At 48.8% G+C, this 23157-nt stretch overlaps 1 protein-coding gene across 2 annotated transcripts; it reads right to left on the bottom strand.

Annotated features, from left to right (window-relative positions):
* Positions 1–18212: 18212 nt before the first annotated feature.
* Positions 18213–22029, bottom strand: LOC123148762 (uncharacterized). Of its 2 annotated transcripts, XM_044568252.1 has the most exons (4): positions 21091–22029; positions 20636–20988; positions 19175–19286; positions 18213–18872 (listed from the first exon to the last, which is right to left on the bottom strand). In XM_044568252.1, exons 2-4 carry the CDS (start codon positions 20977–20979, stop codon positions 18498–18500), a joined length of 831 nt encoding a protein of 276 aa, XP_044424187.1. In that variant the 5' UTR covers positions 20980–20988; positions 21091–22029; the 3' UTR covers positions 18213–18497. The 2 variants fall into 2 exon arrangements, with proteins under 2 accessions (XP_044424187.1, XP_044424192.1); XM_044568257.1 differs by having other exon boundaries at positions 20636–22029.
* Between the last annotated feature and the right edge of the window lie 1128 nt (positions 22030–23157).

The following is a 23157-nucleotide window of genomic DNA, read 5'->3' as shown; positions in this document are numbered from 1 at the left end:
CATAAAATATAATAAATAAGTAATTATAAACAAGATAAAATAAAATAAATAAGTATTTTGTTGTAAGTAGAAATAAAACAAAATAAATAAAGCAAAAAAGAAAACAAAAAACTGGAAAAAAATAAAAAAATTGCCACCTACTGGGCCACCACGGCCTGAATACGACTAGAAACCCATCCATGGGCCAGGATTCAGGCCCGCAGAAGGCCCAGCAAGCCCACAGGCATATCAGTGTCAGTTTAGGCCCATAGGCCTGCAGTACAGAGGAGTTTGAGAGGGAAGATGCAACGGGGCTTATAAACAGGTGCCGGACGCTTCCAACTAGCGAGGTGGGACTAAACTCCCACCACCATCCCGCTGTGCAAGGCCACTGGTCCCAGTTGGTGGAACCAACCGGTATAAAGGGTGGCTTTGGTCCCGATTGGTGGCACCAACAGGTACCAATGCCCCCCTTTAGTCCTGGTTGGTGCCACCAACCGGGACCAAAGGCCTCTGCTTCCCGCCCTTTGGGCTGCTGAAAAGTGACCTTTGGTCCCGGTTGATGGCACCAACCGGGACTAAATGGGTCATTGGTACCGGTTGGTGCCACGAACTGGTACCAATGCCCTGGGTATATAAGCAAACACTTAGCGTTTTTCAGATTCATCACCACAGTTGCCCCCGACGACGCCGAGCACATCGTCGCCGCCAGGCTGCCCCGACACCGCCCGCCGTCGCCGTTGCCGTCGCCCGCGCCGGTCGTCGTTGTCGCCCGCGCCCTCGCCCTCGCCCGCGCCCTCGCCCAACACCGTCACCGCGCGCCGTCCCTGCCCCGACGAGCGTCGCCCCTGCCCCGCCGCGCGCTGCTTCTGCCCTGACACCGTCGCCGCGCCACTCCCCGCGCCCCTGCTCGCCCCGACGCCGCCCGCCGCGCGCTCCTCCCTCTGTGAGCACCGCGCCTCTGCCGGCCCTGCCGCCGCCGTGCTATTTTTTAGTTATCCATGCTATTTTTTTACATGTTTTTAAATTTTCATATATGTATGTATGTATTTTTTTTAGATATATGTATTTTTTATGTATGTTCATATATGTATGTATGTATTTTTTTTTACAGAGAGCGGCGTTTTGGTTCCTAGGTGCATATGCACCCATTGTCGAAATACACATTTCGAAAAGTTAAAAAATTCGGAACAAAAATCCTACGTGTATATCGGGACATTTTATGTGCGTTCACAAGGTTTCAGTGAAAAACGACATTTTTTGTGGCTTGTGTAAAAAGGATAAAGAAATGCCTTGTGAATAGTTAGAATGAAGCATCAGAAATTGTCTTTTTTACACAAGCCACAAAAAACATCGTTTTTCACTGAAACCTTGTGCACGCACATAAAATGTCCGGATATACACGTGGGATTTTTGTTCCGAATTTTTCAACTTTTCGAAATGTGTATTTCGACAATGGGTGCATATGCACCTAGGAGCCAAAGGCAATTACCGTTTTTTACATGTTTTTTGTATGTATGTATGTATTTTTTCAATTGTAATGATGTTTTAAAGTATACATATATGCAAGAGTTAGATTTTTAGAAAAGTTTTATCTTTATATGTTCGCTGATTTCATACATTTTAGGTTAGTTTAATTTTTAGAAAAAACTTATATATCTAGCTAGGAAAGAAAGAAGAAGAAAAAAATGAGAGGAAAAAGGAAAATAAGAAGAGGAAGAAAGGAGAAGAAGAGGAGAGGAAGAAGAGGAGAAATAAATAAGAAGAGGAAAAAAGAAGAAAAGGAAGAAGAGAAGAAGAAAGGAATAGAGGAGAAGAAGAAAAAAATAGAATCTTTTTTTCTTCTTTTTCTTCGATCTTATCTTCTATTCCTTTCTTCTCCTTGTATGTATGTCGTCGTTGTCGATATAACCCCCTCCCGGATAACTTCGACATGAGGGGCGGTCGATATATATATCCCCTCTCGACCGTGATAACTTATACCACGGGAGCACCCTCCCCCCCCCATCCTCTCGCTCAACCAAAACTCTCAAGGACACCCAAACCCTAGAAAAAACGATGTCGGTTTCCTACCCCCTCCCGCCGCGCCCCTACCCGACAAACTCTCTCGAGGCCACCCAAATTTACCAAGTTAAAAGAGCGTTGTCGTCGAGGCCACCCCAAACCCTTGAAGCGTTGTCGAGGCCACCCCAAACCCTTGAAGCGTTGCCGAGGCCACCCCAGACCCTAGAGAAGCAGCGTCGAGGCCACTAATATGATTCCTTGGTGTGATTAGCTAGCTAGTTCTATGTTTGCCACTAATATATCCATCTGTCACGTTTGAATAATAATTGCCATGTTGTAAATATTTGCAGAAACTATGGAGCACACCCGAGACGAAGCAACGGAAGCGATGTTGGGAGACATAATCGCAAAAGGAAGTGATGCCATCTTGTTGTATCTCAACGACACCGATGGTCTGGAAGGACAGGGTGAAGAAGAAGACTATGATTATGATGGCTCCGGTGACCCAATGTCGGTACAAGAAGGAGACCGTGATGACGGCTCCGGTGACCGAACCGAGTCTGGCCAGGTATATATATTAGTTAAGCATGTGCTGACTAGCTAATTCATGCATTCATTGTTTTCATATATATACATATTAATTAACTCTCGTCTTTCTTCTTTTTTCTAGCCCTCCGGATCGAGCACAACTTCGGTAAAGAGACGAGGCCCAAAGAAAAAGTTACGCTCAGATGAAAGGTTTGAGATCACAGCAATCGCGCGCGATGGCAAGCCGATTGAACCCATCCGGACAAAGGATGCATTTGCTGCTCAGTGCGGGGTTCTTGTTAGGGACAAGATCCTGATCAGTATCCACCAATGGTTAAAGCCTAAGAATGAAGACCCTGAGGTGTCTTATGTCTCCGATATGCAGAAAGATGATCTTTGGACAACGCTTAAGGCAAATTTCACCCTACCGCCAGAGGAGAATCCGAAGAAGCCAGTTAAAGAAAAATTGATCAAGTCTCATGCTCTTAAGAAGATGGCAGAACTATTCAGGAGGTGGAAGAATGAGCTGAAAGCAGAGTTTGTCGACGAAGAAAATACACCAGAATTCATCGGAAAGTATGAGAAGATCAGAGATCACTGGCCCGCATTTGTGGCCCACAAGACATCGGACAAGAGTAAGAAGATGTCAGCGACAAACAAGAAAAATGCTGCGAAGAAGAAGCATCACCATCGCACGGGGTCAGGTGGCTACCTCAAAGCCCGACCATTGTGGGCCAAGCCTGAGAATGACCTGATTGATAAAGGGGTCGAACCAAAGACATTGAACTGGCCAGACCATTGCCGGACTTGGTTCTTCGGGGTTGGCGGAACCTTGCACCCTGTATCAGGGAAGTGCGTTTGGACGGACGAGCAACTGCGAATACCCGTCACGAGGCTTTAGGAGTATATCGAGAAAGCACAGCAAGGGACGTTCATTCCAGACAGAGAGAAGGACGAGCTCACAATGACCCTCGGGAATCCTGAGCACCCTGGACGGACACGAGGCACGCCAGGCTCCGTTCCATGGAAGGCTGGGTTTCCAGACGTGGGGGGTTACAAATGCCAGGAGAGGAGGAAGAAAGTGGAGCATAGCCAACTGCACGCGCTGCATGCAAGGGTACAAGGGCTAGAGGAACGAGAAGCAAATCGCAGCAAACGACCTGCCGAAGCTTCCCCTGAAGCTACCCCACTATCTCAGCGAAGAAGCAGCATGGCTTCCACCGAGCAGCTTCAGCTGGAGCCTGTCTTCACGGCTCCTGCTAGCTACCCCGTGGATGCTATCACGGAGTCTCAACATTACCACCTTATGACGCAATGGATGAAATTAAAAGTAAAGGCGGCTGTTGGCTCTGTTTTACCTACTGAACCTGGCGCAACCTACCACTACCAGTCAATTCCAGAAGGATATGCTAGGGTGATGGTGGATGAAATAACGGACTGATTTGAGGACCTCGAGCTTGACCACCCTATGGGTGAAGGGGAGATTCGGCTGGGCTCTTCTCTGAAGACTCCATGCCTATGGCGGAAGGAGCTCATCAACCTTCCAACATACTGGACGCCTCCGCCTCCTCCTCCGACGACGACGACGAGTCAGGGCACTCCTCGTCCTCCTCCGGCGAGTGATCAGGGCACTCAACCTCCTTCTCCGGCGCGTGGCGGCACTCCGCCCCCTTCTCCGCCTGTGTCGGCGCGCCCGAGCAGCCAGGCGCCTCCTTCTTCTCCGCCTCGTTAAGAAGGGCGGAAGAGACCCGCCGCCGCTCTGGCTGCTCCGGCGTGTCGTAGTCCTTCTCCTCTGCCTCGTAAGAAAGGAAAGACAGCCGCAGCCGCTCCGTCTGCTCCGGCGTCTAGCAGTACAGGCAGAGGCGGGAGGCAATACAGATTCGGTCCTTCTCTGAAGACTCCAGAGAAGTTACCATACGAGAGGAGCCTGGAGGAAAACGTGAAGATCGTGCGAGCCGAAGTGAAGAACTTCTTTGAAGGGGTGAATGCAAAGAAACATCCACCTCCGGAGGAGAAGATAGATCCGGTAAAAACGAAGCATACTCTGGCTGCCCTGAAGAAACCACCAAATTCTCCGGCGAAAGGCAACTATGAGCGCATTATTGAAAAGTCATTTATCGAGGCGGAGCGGTCGGGAAGTACTGTCAGTGATCAAAGGGTAGCAGAACGACGAGCTGGGAAAAAAATTGCCCAGCTCGGCGAACAAGCGAACCAATCGTTCCCCCAGCTCCAGGTGTCTAGCGATATCGTTGCTAGTGATCCGGGGATGGTGCCCGGTTATAACAATCTTGGAGATTACCTGCCCGACGATGTACATTATGATTTCTTGAAGGTGGACGAACACAAATACGAGTACGGGAAGCCTCTCGTCAAAGATGAAAGATCTTTAACAACGATGATGCGAAGATTCCATGATTGGTACATGAAAACCTGCAGAGAGTCTGAGGGGAGGAATATTTTGACGCTGAGAGTTAGAGAGGAGCATGACCTCGTTGGAATTGAACTGTTGAATGTTCCATTTGAGGAGTTCTTCGCGTTTTTCAATCAAAAGGCCCTCGATAAATTAACGGTCACTTGCTACAGCTTGTAAGTGGTACTACTTCTGTCATTAAGTCTCTATATAAAGGTCAGCTCTTTCATTGCATGTTTTTTTAATTATCCTCACTATATTATGCAGATTGAAGATCGGCGAATTGAAGAAAAAACAAATCGGTCATATTGGGTTCATTAACACAAATCTCATAGATGCATATATGGTTGAATTTCAGGCCAGAGATACCGAGGCCAAGTTGCTACAATCATTTGTATTAAATCAAAACAAAGCTATAATACTCTTTCCTTACAACCTCAAGTAAGTGTTATTGTCTTGTGCATATTCGGTTTCCCTTATTAGTCGAGGTTATAGTAATGTAATTGATGAGTTATGCATGTGTGCGCAGCTTCCACTATATTCTCCTAGAGATAAAGCTTGAGCAGGGACTAGTAACCGTATTAGACTCGAGACGAAAAGATCCCAATGAGTATGCGGACATGACTGAAATTCTAGAGAAGTAAGTTAAATCGATCATTATCGCACCATATAGCAACTTTGTTCATTTCCTGATATCAAGTAATTGTTTTCTTTGTCTGGCAGGGTTTAGAAAAAAATTCACCTCAAAAACTCCGGGACTGCCGAAGAAGCTGCAATTTAAACACCCGAAAGTAAGTATTATAGTAGCATATTCCGCGCATCTCCTAGGGATTCAAGCGCTAGTTTCATCAATACCATTTAGCATGCTTGCTTATCAGTTTGATTGACCTCTATTTCTTGTAAAGTGGTTGTGGCAGGAACAAAGGAATGATTACGTGGATACTACATTTGCGAGTCCATCCGCCACACGAACTGTGAGCGGGGCTACTCTGACAAACAATATGAAGTGCCTAAATAATAATATTCACAATTTTATTTTACTACCATCATTTGTGTTGAGTTTCATTTATTCATATATATGTATTGACCCCCTTCTTCAAATTAGATATTTCGGATGCGGGATGAACTCCTACCACCAGATCGTATGCGAGCAATTCAAGAGGAATTGGCGGCATTCTTTCTTGACCACGTGATTGATAAAGACGGAGAATACCATGTGGACCCTGAGTTCATATATAATTAGGAGATTATATTGTAAGAGATAATTGTATTATATATATGTACCCAGTAGCGTCGGATAAATATACGAGAACTTGTTGTTCGACGACCAATCTCTCAGAGAAGGAGAGGTGGTCGATATCACTTCTCTCTGTATGCATATGTTCATGACGATCTTCTGTTTCCTTCATTTGCTTACTAGCTAGCGTGTCTAGTCCTCTCTATACGTATAATACGTAGCGTCGACCAAGCACGGAGATAAGAGAGGACAGTTCTCTCTATTAATTAGCTAGCTAACACAATATATGAAACACCTAAATTAACCCTCCAAAACCCCCTAACCCCCCCCCCCCCTAAAAAAACAAAAACCCCAGCCTCTGAAATGCTGACGCGTGGATGCCTATTGGTTCCGGTTGGTGCCACCAATTGGGACCAAAGGGCCTTCTGACTGGGCTCACTGCACCGGCCACGTGGAGGCCCATCTGTCCCGGTTTGTATAAGAACCGGGACTAAAGGTCTAGGGCATTAGTAAGACACTTTAGTCCCGGTTCAATAACCGGGACAAATGGCCCTTACGAACCGGGACAATAGGCCCTTTTTCTACTAGTGGTACACATCAGTAGTGTTCGAGATCGCCTCTGTGCGGTGAACGCTTGAATATATGTTTGTGAACGCTTGAATGTTCGTCTATGTACTACCTTCATCCGATATTAGTTGTCGTTGAAATAGATGCATCTAGACGTATTTCAGTACTAGATACATATGTTTGAGCGACAAATAATTTCGGACTGAGAGAATGTTTCTATGTTTGAAGCACCCAAAATAACTATAAAAATAGCACAGATAATCCATGAATAGCATGCAAATATTCTAGTGCCCCTTGAGTGAACTGTTGTTCATCCACATTTCAAAATAAATATTACGTCCGAAATAATCCTAGGGCAAAGTGTTGATCATCTAGACCCTTGAGCTTCATCCAACAAAGCATCAATTTGAATGGCCCTGTTGTTTGGTATAGCACGACAGGGCATCGGGCTATACAATAATGTGATCATCAAGTTGTATCATTGAGTGAATCAATATTGACCAACATGTAGAGCAGCTGGAAGAAAAGTTATGATCTTCACGATTGACGATGCCAGGCGGCCAGCCTCTTCCCATCTGTGCGATCGCATTGCAATACATCCTAAGGAGTTTGAGATGGTGTACCACCAATGAGCTAGCGACTTCACATTGCACTCATGGATCACATGCAAGTTGTAGGGCAGGAAGTGGTTTTGCTCATGAAACCAAGAATGCACATTTTGCCAAAATATCATCCCCCCTTCTTCACGCCTATAAAGTCTACACTTTTGGCCAACCAGGCATCACATAACAACTCATCATCCATCATCGAGTACGTCGCCATCGTGCTTGCTTGGAAGTAAACAACGATAACATCAAAAATATCTCATTGGCATTTGGCCGAAAACTTGACGGGCATGGTGTGCACAGAGAACTCGTTGTTGCGATGTCATGTTGATGAGCACATGCATCAGAATTGAGACAAGCATCATTTTCTCATACCACCATAAACTCTAACACCCAATCCCGCAAACCCCCAAACCATACCGTAAACCTTAGCAGCAATCCGTGGAAACTAAGGTAGAAACGCATCCCTCATGCCAATGACGCATCAAAATAGACCCCTTTCATGATTTTTACCACTACTAGGGAAGGACAATTGTTCGGCTATGGTGGCGTACTTACTGTGTACATGTGGTGGCGCTCCTTTCGGCCGACGAATAGGGGCCATCGCCGCCTCCTCCTAGTGGATGAAGATGCGCGCCGACGCCGCCTCTCCGCCTTGACGTGAAATTGGACCTTCTAGTTGGTCCAGTCATCGGCGATTGCCAAGGTCATGGCGACTGCGTTGTGGTTCGCATGGGGTGGCGGCGGAGACGAAGACGCGGCGTGAGTGGAGCGGGGCCAAATGTGTATTGTCTGTGGGACTCAGGGCATTTTTTCATAATATCCGAGCCTCCCATGCGCTTTGTATACGTGGCGATCAACATGGGGTCATACCGGGCTCATACACGGCATGTACATGCAACAGTGACCGTATAATCATGTCAAACCATACATAGTGGTCATACTGGGCGTATTTCAAAATGCAATGACTGTAGTGTGCTTCGATGATAACTTCCCCACATACAGGTCACACCCGATGACACCCTCCGTATGTTGGTGGTGTGTTTAGTGTCGTCGGTGGGCGTGTGTCTCCGGCGGATCTGTCCTTGGTGGATTTGCTCTGATCTGGTCATAGTCCGACTATCTTCATGTGTCTTTAGGTTGGATACTTCCAATCTACGCTCCTCTTTATCGACGGCGGTTGTTGTTCTGTTGTGTTGGTTCTATGGGCCTTAGCATGACGGTTTTCTTACTGTCTACTACAATTAAGTTTTCTCTGGCTCCAGCGATGGAGAGCCCCGTGTGGTCGATTTTTGAAAAGGGAACAAAGGAGGAGGCCATGTGGGCTCTAGATCTCACGGCCGGCGAGGATCAACACTTGTCGGTCCAGTGGGGGGCTCCAGTGGTGGCAACCCCCACCGTGTGAATCAATGGTGATCTCGGCAAGTAGGAATGTGAAGACAAAGACACTTCCGTGGCGCACGGATGAGAAAAATAAGACAGAGTCCACGTTATTCTCGATTCTGGAGTGATCACTAATCAGTCCAAAATTAGGCTTCATTGATGATTTATGCAATAGTCTTCAGTACTCCCTTTGTTTTAAGCGTCAACGGCGGGCTTACGCCTGTCTGAACCTTTATTATCAACCGTCAGGGGTGTTACATACCAGAGATACAGGGGGTTAGAGGGTACAGAAAGAGAGGAAAATTACCTCCCTTGTTTGTGGTCTTGTATATAAAAATGAAGGGAGTATTTTTATTTAAAGTTTATTTTCCCCTTGTTTGAGATCTTTCGTGAGAATTAGTCAGATAGGGGTACGCGTGCAAGCTTGAATTAGCTTGATATGTATATATATATATCTCACATGTCAAGTGTTCCGTCATATACTTTTTTTTTTTACGGTTAAAGGCAGGTGCTCTGCCGTTGCATTATAGGAGAGGGAAAACATACAGATTGGCTGTAAGTCCAGCCAAGAGGGAAAGAAAAAAGAAAGGAAAGGAAAAATTATACCAGGTCAAGAGACCCACACAACTCCTCCGGCCAAAAGGCCAAGCCTGAAACTGCTACTCCCGAAAAGCCTCCCTCTTTGATAAGCAGGAAAAGAGTTGCAGCGGTCGCGCTGATCCCCTGAAAAGTTCTTCGCTTCCTCTGAAGCCAAATATTCCAGATGGTGTACATGGCTACAGAGCGTTTCTCCATGGTTGCAGCCGACTTCAAATCTGCCGACCACTCGACGCTAGATGTTGCCCTCTCTGCAATGAACTGCACCTCTGGGAAATCCTGCTTTAACGCTAACCACAACTCCTTGGTAGGTGAAAGGCACACTCAATGGTCTGATCACTAGCAACCAGAACATGGCCTTACTCACAAGTAGCAACAACATGACGTGACTTGCAGCATCACCGACATTTCAGGTACACACTGAGTAGTTTAGTCTCTTCAAGGAAAACAATGATACACTAGCGATCCGACAAATTCACACCTTACCATTGCCTTGACACCTAAAAGCGAATCCACAGGAAAACAAATAACGTAAGTACATGAAATTTAATGCGCGGTCCTTTTTGTTTCTGTCAAGTATGAATAACAGTACATATTCACCATTTCAGAGAACAAAATTCAGTAGCAGTATGCCATCTGCCAGATTATGGAGGCCGAAACATTCAACGTTGGGACTTGACAATACAGATACTGCTGCAGAAAGCTCTGTTAGAAAATGCAAAACATGCAAGAGCTATCCAATTCTCTCATCTAACGCTGAAGAACGCAGAACCTGCAAGATGACCTCCTGGTGCTTATGTTCTGAACTTCAGGTACGGCCTTCATTGACATACTTGAATCACAATAATATATATCTTGTCAAGATTTGACATGAATATCAACAGAAACCAATAGATAGATGATAAAAAAAATTAACATATATCTTTGCTCCATCTGTTATTTCTGATGGCAATTAAAAATTGTTTGTTCATCTAGCTTGTCAGATTAAGACAAATATTAAACTCAAAAGACAGATAAATATTTATTTCGAATGTAGTGCATAATCAGTGATAGAGCAATATGGCGCTCAGATCGAATATCGACAGTACATGTAGCAGTGCATAAAAGTAAAACTTTATAGTTAATGTATGATGTGGCCCTTATGTACGTAAGCATACTAAACTTTTATCTTCGAGATGTGTGTATCAGCATGCTCCAATGAACTTCAACATGTCATAAGCAAAAACAGGTCCTCTATGCAGTTCACTAAATTGACAATGGAATGTCTGGTTGCACTGTCACCCTCAAATGACAATACCATAGTTTTACAAAGTAATTACCAGTGCAATCCTCCATCCTTGCTTCGTGCCTAGAACACACCTCAGAGCAGCAAAAAAAAAATACTAATCACTCATTAAGTACTGACCCTTCTCCGGACCCTGCGCAAACGGGAGCTACTCGTGCACCGGGCTGCCCTTTTACTCATTAAGTAGCTCATGTATAGGGAAAAAATGGATGAATATGGAAACTCAAGTAATCAAAAGTTCAGGCTCTATTAACATACTTGCCAAAGCAATGTCTCTACTCTTACAAATGCAGAACTGCACATGGGAACTCAAGTTTAAAATCAGAGGCTCCTGATCACCAAAAATTAACAAATTAATCATTCTCAGAAACATGATTGTTAGCTAGATGTACACTGCGGGTATGTTGGCTTAAGGTAAGATCAGAGGCGATGAAAAAACAAAATGCCCTCTAGGATTTTGAGAACAAAATGATAGAAAACATAGCAGTTGTTGTCTGAAAATATGCTAATTGTTCCAACTACTGCAGTTTGGTTAGTTATGGTTTGAAATGATAAAAAATAGCTCAACATAGTTTAATCTATACATGTCATCTTGCCTAGAAATGTCAGCTATCAATGCCTATTGACTTGGACAATCTGATCTTTAGAAAAGGTCACATGGTAGCAATTCAAAAACATAGAAAGCATCATATGCATTAGTCACTGTTGTTCAATACAGTAACTGTAACCGAGCAGAGATGCAACCACAAACATAACTGACACTCTCTTATCTAACTCATCAGAACAGGCAACTGTAAATTTGAAAAAAAAAAAAGGAACAGGCAACTATACAACTTCCATTTTTCTGTTGACCCAAACGAAGAGAGAAAAGATTAGTAGAGCTTACTGGTTGACTAATTAACATCAGTGTTTAGCAGTGAGTAGATCAAGGTTGGCACTAAAGTACATTTGTTTCTTGCAGGACATTTTTTTGTGAAATTTGCTATAATATTAATGATGCTCCATTTGAATGATCAGGTATGTGTTACTCTTCGCAGAGAACAAATACGACAAACGACAAATGATACATGGAGCTTTCTATGCAACTTCCTTCGACAAAGAAGGAGAGAAGATTTTGACTATTTACCGAAAATCAGATAACTTCAAAGGCACTATAACTAGCCATTTTTATCATGGATGTGTTCAAGAGGTAAATAGGAATTAGTGTGTTGTTCAAGAGGTAAACACACAAGAATAACTTGATTCAAACGGGACTGTGGAGGAAATGCATAACCCAAAGGATAATTACCTGCATCCATCCCAGAAATAATGTGTAGATCAGTGCCCGAAGTGGTATCTTAACCCGAACAAGACCAATCCAATCTACCGGTAGAAAGCAATCCTTCCTTCCCCAGCATAAAAAAGATGTACATATTGATGAGGAAAGCAATATATATATATATATATAGTAACTGAATTGGAGAAGTTTCCTTTGTTCAACCTCCACCTGCATTTTGCTATCAATATTGTAAACAGACGACAACACTCGTGATTAGGCAGGCTGCGATGGTAGCAACATATATATAGAGGAGTAGATTGCCAAAAACCACCACAATTCAGCACAATGCATAAAGGAACCACCGTTTTACGCTTTGGTAACAAATTGCTGATAGCACCGATTTTGAGTAATCCGTTTGCGGAAAGCACTAAGCCCATGATCGAGAGCCGTTTGATGTGATAAATAAATGACAGGCAGGGCCCGCTGTCAGGTCTGACGTCACACCAAAACCTAACGCCGTCTGCTGAAACGTTAAGCTAACAAAGGCCCACCCATCAGCATGCTACACACTCTTGTGCATTTTATCGAGCACGTTGTGTGCAGCAACCGACCGCTGCTCTGCACGGTCTCTCGCTGGCAGCGCACACGTGTGCCACCCGCACCGCCGTCCAGCGACGGCCTCCGGTCAACCGAGCGCCTCCAACGCCGCTCTCCTCGTTCCTTCCCTCCACCCCATGAGCTCCTCCTGCCTCGCGCCGGACCACGCACGCCATGGACGTGACCGAGCCGTCCGACGCGCCGATGGAGCAGCAGCCTCAGGGAGAAACTCGGACTCGACGCAGCAGCACATCTCCCCTGCGTGCCCGCGCCCTCTCCGACGAGCCCTGCTGTTGCACGAGGTGACGGCCATGCCGTCGATGTGCAGCCCCTGCTCACGTGCGAGCTGCCACCGGTAATCCGCGCTTTTGCTCCGCCGCCGCCCCGCCCCTACGCCGAGCAGCGTTGTGCACATGGACGGTGCCGAAGAAAGCCGCGGTCGCGAGCTTCCGGTCATGCTCCAGGCTGCCCACGATGCGCTCCTCCATCCTGCCAACGGACCACGTCGGCGGCCGGTCTCCTCGCGCGCGCGCCATCCACGACGCCACCGCGACAAGGAGCCTCGCCGGCAGGTGCGTGCACTTCTCCGGCCGCCGGAGCGCGTCTTCAGCCTCGTGGATCCCCGGGCGCCGTGAGCTACCATCACCTCCTACAACAGTACGTACAACCTCGTGTCACACCTAACCAGCTGTTTAGACCCTGTTCGGATCCACTCCGCTCCTCAAGTGCGCTCCCGGAGCGGACGGAGCGGAGGGAGCAGCGCCGAACTCCACGGGCTCTGCGGAGTTAAAAGAGCGGAGTGGAACGGCCTTCAGTTCATTTTTCACGGAGTGGCTGAAACTGGACTCCACGAACTCTGTGGAGTCAGGAATACTGGAGCGGATTTGGTGGAGTGGAGAGATTCCAAACAGGCCCTTAGTGTGCCTTAGAGCTGGCTGGTGGGCCTAGCCAGCTGGCCAGCCAAGTGGCGTGAGAGGGTGACGATAAAGGGTTGCCGCCTGTGGCCGTGTGAGATATGCGTGCGTGAACTTTTCCTGTAACCAATCCTTCCTCTGCAATCGCACCTCACTTCTTCCTCTCCAAGTCTTCTCTCTCGCTCATCCTTCCCCTCTCGATCCCCTTCCTCTCTGGTGTGTTACAATTGGTATTCAGAGCCAAAATCCGCCTACATTTTTTCTCCCTTGAGCTTGATTGAGGGTCGGTAACATCCACCGCGCCGGTGTGGTTTGCTCCGGTGAGCCGCACAAAATCCGCCGCGGGGTTCGACCCCCTTCAGAGCAGCTCCTTCCAAGGCCTCGGCAGCGACGCGGCAAGTTCTCGCCGCCATGGCCGAAGGGAACACCAACATCACCAAGATGCTCGAGGCTCTGCTCACCAAGGTCGACGACCAGAAGGTGGCACACGAGAAACAGATCGAGCTCCAGGCCGCCTTCAACGCCCAGATCTCGCAAGAGGTGCGCGGTCTCTCGCGGCAGCTCGATCTGACCCAAGCGGACCTCGATCTCACGCGCAAGACGGTGGAAGGGTCGGCCTCTCCGACGGGCTCGGTCACCACGCACCTTCACCAGCCCGCCCACCCGCAGCAGCAACCTCCACAGCCTCCTCCTCCTTCTCCTCCTCCGTCCTCGCGCCCCGTGTCGGATCCAGCGCGCCCGTCTTCGTCGCACGCACGCCTGGGCGACCACCGGCCGCCGCTCCTACCTGTGCCGCCATAGGGCGGATTCGTCGCCGCGGCGACCGCGTCTCTGACGGGCTACCACACCAACGAGTACCACAAGCCTCCGAAGCACGATTTTTCCAAGTTCGACGGCACGGCGCCATATTTGTGGCTGGATCGCTGCCTCACCTACTTCGAGCTCTACAAGGTGGACGCCCACCACTGGGTCGCCACCGCAGCGCTCTACATCGACGGCCAAGCCGCGCACTGGCTCCAGGCGTTCCGGCAAACGCATCGCGACATCACGTGGGAGCGCTTCACCTCGGCGATCCTGGAGGAGTTCAGTGCAAATGAGTTTGAGGTGGTGATGCACAAGCTGCTGCAACTACGTCAAACAGGCACTGTCGCCGAGTATCGCGGCGCGTTCAACGAACAAATGTACCACCTGCTCGCGCTCGATCCGTCGATCAACACCAAGTTCTTCGTGACGCAGTTCCTCCTCGGCCTGAAGGACGAGCTGCGCCCCAGTGCGCCTCCAGGCACCCTCCAGCATCACGCGTGCCTCGGTGCTCGCACACATCCAAGAGGAAGAACTGAGCACGACCCGCGCGCGCCCTCGCATCACTTCGGCGGGTTGACCACCTCCAACAGCAGCCGCAGTGGCAACACCACAGCGCCCCATGGTCGCGCCGATCCGCGCCCAAGGAGACGAGTACACGCGGGAGCGGCAGCTACGCGATTTCCGGCGTGCGAACAACCTCTGTTTCAAGTGCGGGGATCGCTACTCCAGAGAGCATCGCCACGCCCAACCCGCGCAGCTGCTCACCATCAACATGGGTGACCACAGTGAGGTGCTCTCGGACGACACCATCCACGCCCTGCAGTTGCTCGACGACCCGGGCCCGGTGGCGCAACCTCCTGCTCAGGCCGTGGACGCGCCAGAGTGTTGTCTCCTCTCGTCCCAGGCGCTCGATGGCACGGAGTCGGCGACCACGATCAGGTTGCGCGCGCTTGTGGGGAACCAAGTCATGCTCCTACTGCTCGACTCGGGAAGTAACCACAGCTTCGTCTACAAGGCGTTTGTCGATCGCCTCGGCCTCGCCACGGAGGAGATGCCGCCGACAGAGGTGCGCGTGGCCAACAGCGACAAACTCACCTGCAACCGCATGGTGCCCAGCCTCAAGTGGTGGATGCAGGGCCACACCTTCGCGACGCCCATGCGCGAGCTGGAGATCGGAGCGTACGATGGCATTCTGGGGATGGACTGGCTCGCCCAGCACAGTCCAATGACGTGCCACTGGCAGGACAAATGGGTGAAATTCTAGCACAACGGCGAAGAGATCACACTACACGGCGTCCCAACCAAGCCGGCCACCACGCTCAAGGAAGTCGGACCCGACAAGCTGCGCAAGATGATCGCCGGGAATGATGTCTGGGCCATGGCCATGGTGGACACCTACGTCCCCGCATCGCGCCCAGTTCGCAAATGCCCAAGTCAAACCCCACTCACCGACCTGCTCGAGGAATTCGCCGACGTGTTCGCGGCACCACAAGGGCTCCCTCCTCATCGCCATTACGACCATGACGTCACGCTAGTGGAGGGCGTGGTCCCCTCGAACACGCGCCCATACCCATTACTGGCCGCTCCATAAGGATGAGATCGAGCGACAAGTCAAGGAGATGTTGGACTCCGGCGTGATCACGCACAACGTCAGTCCCTACGCCGCACCAGTGTTGCTCGTGAAGAAGAAGGACGGCACCTAGAGATTCTGCGTCGACTATCGCCGTCTCAACGACGCCACCGTCAAGAACAAGTTTCCCCTGCCCATCATCGTCGAACTGGCCGGCGCTGCGGTGTTCTCCAAACTGGACTTGCGGGAAGGTTACCATCAGATAAGGATGCGCGAGGAGGACGAATCCAAGACGGCGTTCAAGACACATCACGGGCAATTCCAGTTCCGAGTCATGCCGTTCGGCCTCACGAACACGCCCGCCACTTTTCAGTGCCTGATGAACGCCATCTTCGGTAAGTATGTCCAGAAGTTTGTCATCATATTCCTGGATGATATCCTTGTCTTCAGTGAGACGATGGAGGAACACCAGGAGCACCTGCGCATTGTCTTCGAGCTGCTCCGTGCACACCAGCTCTATGTCAAAGAATCCAAGTGCGCCTTTGCCTGCGACTACATCGATTACCTCGGCCATGTGATCTCCAAGGAGGGCGTGGCCACGGACAAGGAGAAGATGCAGGCCATGGAGCGGTGGCCGACGCCGATGAACGCCACCAAGCTGCGCGGCTTTATGGGCCTCACCGGCTACTACAGGGGGCGACCCCCTTGGCTTGGGGGGCAAGCCTTTCCCCCTTGCCCCCCCCCCCACCCCCCTCTAGATCCATCTGGAGGGGGCCGGCCCCCCTCTCCCTTGCCCCTATAAATAGAAGAAGATGACGCGGCATCTTAAGGAGCGAGGAATGTCACACCTAACCAACTGTTTAGTGTGCCTTAGAGCTGGCTGGTGGGCCCGGCCAGTTGGCCAGCCAAGTGGCGTGCGAGGGTGACGATAAAGGGTGGCCGCCTGTGGCCATGTGAGATATGCGTGCGTGAACTTTTCCTGTAACCATCCTTCCTCTGCAATAACCAATCCTTCCTCTGCAATTGCACCTCGCTTCTTCCTCTCCAAGTCTTCTCTCTCGCTCATCCTTCCCCTCTCGATCCCCTTCCTCTCTGGTGTGTTACACCTCGTCTGCGCCGCAGCCCGTTCCGGCGAGCCCCGCCATGGACGGCACCGACGCCCCCCACTGGTCTCTTCCGTCGTGGGGTGGTGCTGATGGATGGCGTGGTAACGTACAATGGCGGCGGGGCTGAGCAGATCGACGACGGCGCTGAAGACGGATGCGACGTGCGGGGCTGCGGCTCGCGGGAGAGAGAGGTCGACCGCGTCGTGTGCGTGTCGAGAGATAATCTTTTTAGAGATAGTTTTATTTATATATCTGTTTCTTTCTTTTATTTTTTATTTGCTTCTATGACAGGTGGACCCTATGTATCAACAATGATGGCCGTCACCCGCAACCAATACCCTCTTGCCTTGTGGACTTGACTTGACGAATGGGCCCTGTCTGTCATTTTTAGAATCAAACGGGCTCTCGGTCGAACATTTAGTGCATTTGACTGATAACTCAAAATTAATGATGCATTGTGCTAAATTGTGATTGTTTTTGACTATCTACTCTAACATAGAGAGTCAGTATTATTGTTGGGCATCTTGTCACACATATAGCATGGTTTGGGAGGGACGAAAAACAAAAATTAGTTTGAGATTAAAGGGAATTGGGAATGTATCAAAAATAAAAGCAGTAATTCCAAGATAAGCCACGTGAATAGTAAAATAAAAAAATGCAAAAAAGAAAAAAAAATGAGTTTTTCTGTAATCTAAGATGATCAAATGTGTGATGCCCGTGTAAAATTTCAAAGTGTTTGAACATTCGAGAAAAGCTCATGATAAAAAAGACAAAATCGACTTCAAACATTGTTTTTTCAAATGTTTCAAAGACAACAGGAATTTGTCTTGAAATGAGCTCTTCTTAGATGTCCAAAATTCATCAAAGGACATCACGCAGATGATCATCTTGCTCGCCAAAAAAAAAAATCACACATTATATTGAATTCTTTCTATTTTCCACGAATTTAATGCTCATCAGAGCCCGGGAGCCAAAACGCCTCTAAACTGTTGAGCGTCGAAAGAGCCAAAACGAAGCGTCCATAACATTTATACGCCAATTCTTGAGTTGAGGTTGAACTGTTAAAAATGCGATCACTAGAGATTATAGTTTCTCTTTTGTAACAGAATGTTCATCTTTTCTTTGACATGGCACATGGAGTATATGATTAGCACTTTGGGTTTCTGTTAAGTAACAGTGCAGACATGAAGAAAGTCGAGGCATTCTTAACGTCTTAGGCAAGACCTCGAAGGGAGCTTTGGGGGGAAAGAGTAGAATGCTTCGAAAATATTGTGACACAGCCAAGAAATGGGTCAGAATCGACCTCCATCATGCACCCAAACACAGTGAACGGAACATATAAACAAACAGTGACAAATTGCAAGACAGTTTGATTTTGAACCAAATTCCATTCAAGGAAACCATTTCATGAACCCATGTTCATAATAACACCACATGACTGTAGCTTCCAATCATTGCAGAATGACTTGCATAATTCGTTGCAGCCGTTGCAAAACACAGTCTGGCAAAATCTAGCATCAGGACTTGCAAAATAAGAACTGAAGATACCGCAGAACAGACTAGCAACCGCAAAACAAGGATGAAGGTATTGCAGGAAGGACTAAGGACTCCAAAACTGTGAGTGGCGCAAGAGATCAAACAGAAGGCACCTCCCTACCAAACCCAATCTTCCGGCAGGTCGGACATGGGGAAACTTGTATTCCAATGGCGAAGAGTCCACATGCCTCCCAAAACGGAACCACCAGCCGTGCAGATAGCTGAGCCAGCATTTATGTTGTCCACGAAGATCTTGATCATCTCCAGCTTCTTCTGATCATCTGGGTGGAGGCTTGACATACCCTCCCTGATCTTGAGGATCCTGGCCACATCACTGGCGGACATCACGTTCTCTCCCAGGCCTGCAGTCCTTGTGAACTCCCGGTGAACTTCGGCGGCGATAGGATCCACCACCACTGGGTCCAACTTGAGTTGCTTCCTTGTAAACTGCTGGACAGCTCGAACCTGAGCAGGAGTGGCCTTGTAGACACCCTGTGAGTTGTATAGGGGTAAAGATCATCATCAGTAAGAAAAGGTGCAGAATCTAAGTAAGAAAGGAACACGAATGAACCATATAGGGGTAAAGATCATCATCAGTAAGAAAAGGTGCAGAATCTAAGTAAGAAAGGAACACGAATGAACCATATAGGGGTAAAGATCATCATCAGTAAGAAAAGGTGCAGAATCTAAGTAAGAAAGGAACACGAATGAACCATATAGGGGTAAAGATCATCATCAGTAAGAAAAGGTGCAGAATCTAAGTAAGAAAGGAACATGAATGGACCATCACTTACGCTAAGGATTCTCGCGCGAGGGCTCATGCGGTGGAAGATAATATCCTCGAAGAGATCATGGACAATCATCGGTGCTTCCTTCACTTTCTGTATGACCACGGGGGCTAAGGGCCTGATGCAACCAGATTAGAAATTAGAGATAGCATATTGCAAAGAGATGACTAATCCACACATCATATTTCAGTTTTCGCACAAACAAACAGCCGAAATCAGTATACATCTTGATCAGCAACCAAGACAGAGTACATATTGCAGTCAGGCAATTTAGGTAAACTAAACAGGGCAAAGCAGTGGCAAATACCTTAAAACTACTTCATCAATGATGACTCACATGATACAAAAGAAGTAGAGTGGACCAAGTTACTAATCCAAGAAGGTTCTAGGATGTCAACCAAATGATTTGGCCATCAAAGGTAACAATGGCATTGCAGGGAAAGACCTTACTAAACCATGGATTAAAGCAGATTTATCCAGCAAAATCTGAAATGTCACCGGTCTATCAGATTCAAACAGTTTATCAATTTCTAAAGCAGCAGGTCTATCAGATTCAAACAGTTTACCAATTTCTAAAGCCATAAACACAACAATCATGAACAAAACTAACACTGTACAGAGAGATAACAAATGAAGCAACAAAAAATACTAATAACAACACTAATCACCAGGAACTCTACTGCTGCAATTAACCAAAATCTGCTAGCCAATAACACGAGTCAAACATAATAAAAAGTAAAACACTACTTAAACACAATTAACCATGCAATACCTTCAGACAGTTTGAGCACTGCAACTCTCACAACATCTGGAATAGGTCAAGTAAAGACAGTAATGAACAAGTTTTAACTACTTGAACAATCAGTTGTCAGACATTCACAACATAGAGGTATCCATTACGAATTATAGATGACCTCAAACAGCTGCCTTCTCAACTATATAAATCACATGGTATTCAAATAATAAAATGGAACGAAATATTAAGTACCAACAGATCTGGGGAAGATGGCAAATAATGCATCAAAAAGCTAACATAGCACTGATTCATCTACCAGCATCCTTCAACAGTTCTATCAAGAAATCATAGCGGTTCCTCATCCTCCAGGAACAATACTAGAACAATTTACAAGGACCAAAAACAATATGCAGGAGCACCAATTTATCAGCAATCACGAGGAACACTACTGCTACAGTGTATCGAGATCTAAGGCCATGAAAGCAACATCCTTAACAAGACGTACGCAAGGATGATTCCACACATAAAGATCCAACAGCATGCACACCCATCTACAACTATCAGCAAGATCTGACGCAAGAAAACAAGTGATACCCGCACAAGATCGCTGCTCCTAACTGTCACCGCACAAAAATATCAGATCACAGACGAGGGGCAGTCATGAACAAAGACTTCAGGCTTCCTTCAACAAGCAGTGCGCCGTATGTAAGATGAGGAAATGAGGGACTCACTCTGGTTCGGGCAGATAGGAGACCTGCCTCGCAGCCGCGAAGCAGCCAGCAGCGTTGAAGTAATCAGATGCCTCTCGAAGCTTGATGACGGCAAGATCGATAGACGCCTTCTCCAGGGCCTCGAGCTGGTCGGCGGTGATCTCCAGGCCCTTCTCCTCGGGGATCCCGAGCTTGTCCCCGGCGCCGATCAGATCTGCCTCCATCTTCCCGGCGCCGACCGGAGCCGCCTCCGTCTTCCCGGTGCTGACCCCGGCGCTGACCGGAGCCGCCTCCGTCTTCCCGGTCCCGACCCCGGCGCCGATCAGATCTGCCTCCATCTTGCCGGTGCCGATCTGGTTCCCCATGGGGGCCGGCTTGAGAGGGGGGGGGACGGGAATGGTGAGGCGCGGCGGCGGCGGAAATGGGGGAGAGAGCGGAGGAGACGAGTGTCCGCTTTTATAGGGCGGAAACCCTACCTGGCCACTGAGGTGCGCCGTCCGATCGAGGAACGGACGGTGTGGATGCTGCGTGCCGTCGCAGGGCTGGATGGCTGGAGCCTGGTGCGCGTCCGTCCGTCCGGGCGGGCGATCGGTCGGTCGCACCAAGTGGCGGAGCTGGCTCGACCGGCGGCTCGGTGCGAGTCCGACCGACCGGAGAGACGAGCATCTCGCACCGGTCCATGCGACCAGACCGAGGATCTCGACCGGATCCGATCGGTGCGACCGGACCGGCGTGCCGCCCGCACCTGAGTCGCCTACGGATCCCGCGGCTACCGGGTCGCACCCGAGTCACCAACGGATCTCGCGGCTGCCGGGTCGCACCCGCGAGAAACGGATCGACGAGCGGCCAACCCGGACAGACCCGGCCGGAAGGGGCACGGCACCCGATTCACCAACGGATGCCGGGTCGCACCCGCGAGAAACGGATCGACGAGCGGCCAACCCGGACAGACCCGGCCGGAAGGGGCACGGCGGATCTGCACCGCCGACGCCGCGAGCTGCACGAAGGAGGACGGCGCACAGCTCCTTCTGGTCTTCATCCACGTTTTCGGCTAGGTTCCGGCAGGAACGGCTGGCCGCCGCTGGGTGGCGCCAGCCACTGCCGGAGTACCTGCTGACCGCTGGCGGAGATACAGCGATGGCTACCATATGAGATCCGGCCAAGGAACGGCCGGACTGGCCGTGGGAGAGCGGATGGGCCAGACAGGCTGAGGGAACAGCCGAACGCCGCTTCATCATAGCGCAAGCTACCACCGCGGGAACAGCTGACCGCCGGACCGGTGGTCGGATCTAAGTCCGGCGGAGGTCTCCGGCGAGCGGCCGCCACCGTGGACAGCGGTGGCGTGTAGAAGAATACGAGAGGAGAGAAACGGAAGAGTCAGCTGTGAGAAGGAAAGAGTCACGGGGTGGGAGGCTACGGGGTTCACGTTTCTTTATAGAGAGGCAGGGGATAGCAGCCCCACGCGGCGCCGCGAAAATCGCTTCATTTGAACGGTTCCCGATTATTTCTATTACTATATAATCTTTTTTTAACACGATTTATTTCTATAATCGCAGGAATTAGTTCCTTCCAAAAACGAGGACAGTTTTACGTCTAGAATTAAATCTCGTTGCGCTGGAAAATATAGCCAAATATAATAAATGCATAAATATTGATTACGCAATTGCGTACTCTCAAAAAAATAACGCACACACGTGTGGGTGTTAAAGGGTCTGGCCACACACCCTCTATGGTGTGAGTAGGAGGCAGCTCACGCGCGTTATGTGTGGGCGAACATTACAATTGCCAATACGTGTGGGCGCGGCTGCTTCGTGCCACACGGCCAACAAGTAATACTCATCTCCACCCCGTGCGTGTGGCACGAAGCAAAATTGCCCACATGTTCTAGCGCAGCTACGTTAGGTATTCACGGGATGACGATTTAGTTGCCATCCTGATTGGCAGATGTAGTTATCCGCGATAGCAAATGTAGTTGTAAAAATGCATGACAACTTTATCTGTTTTGATTAACTATAGTTGTCATGTCTAATTTATGATAGTTGTCGCATGTAATCAAACCCTAGTTGTCGTATGTGATTAACTAATTGCCACACATGGTCAAACAGTAGTTGCCACGTGCGTTTACCTAGTTATCACGTGTGGTCCAACCATAGTTGCCATGTATAGTTAAATCACAGTTGTCATGTGTGTTTGTCTGGTTGCCACGTACGTGCAACTGCAGTTGCCGTCTAGCAAAAGAATCACAGTTGCCATGTTTGTTTACCTAGTTGCCACGTTCGCGTAACTGCAATTGCCATCCACAATGTAGGAGTGTCGTGTGGGCGAAAATCTTTTCATCAACACGCCCATGGACTAGATGGTGGATGTGTGGGCAAAAACTAGTTCGCCCACACAGCGCAGCTGGCAACAGCGTGATGCGGGGCGTGTGGGCAAACTCTCCAACGCCCACACACCAGCCTCATCCTACGTGGCACACCAAATCCACCTTTTCGTGTCAAGATTCATGTAAAAGACAATCAACGACCATCCAGACGTGTGGGCGA

This window comes from Triticum aestivum, chromosome 1B, assembly GCF_018294505.1.
Source record: "Triticum aestivum cultivar Chinese Spring chromosome 1B, IWGSC CS RefSeq v2.1, whole genome shotgun sequence".
Lineage (NCBI taxonomy): Eukaryota > Viridiplantae > Streptophyta > Magnoliopsida > Poales > Poaceae > Triticum > Triticum aestivum.
This window is presented reverse-complemented; position numbering and strand designations above follow the sequence as displayed.

Coding starts and splice junctions, on each gene's coding strand:
- LOC123148762 (XM_044568257.1), bottom strand. CDS start 20,979: ATGGGGAACCAGATCGGCACCGGCAAGATGGAGGCAGATCTGATCGGC. Junction 19,287..20,635: donor TCCTATCTGCCCGAACCAGA/GTGAGTCCCTCA, acceptor TGGTTGCATCAG/GCCCTTAGCCCCCGTGGTCA. Junction 18,873..19,174: donor CTCGCGCGAGAATCCTTAGC/GTAAGTGATGGT, acceptor TACAACTCACAG/GGTGTCTACAAGGCCACTCC.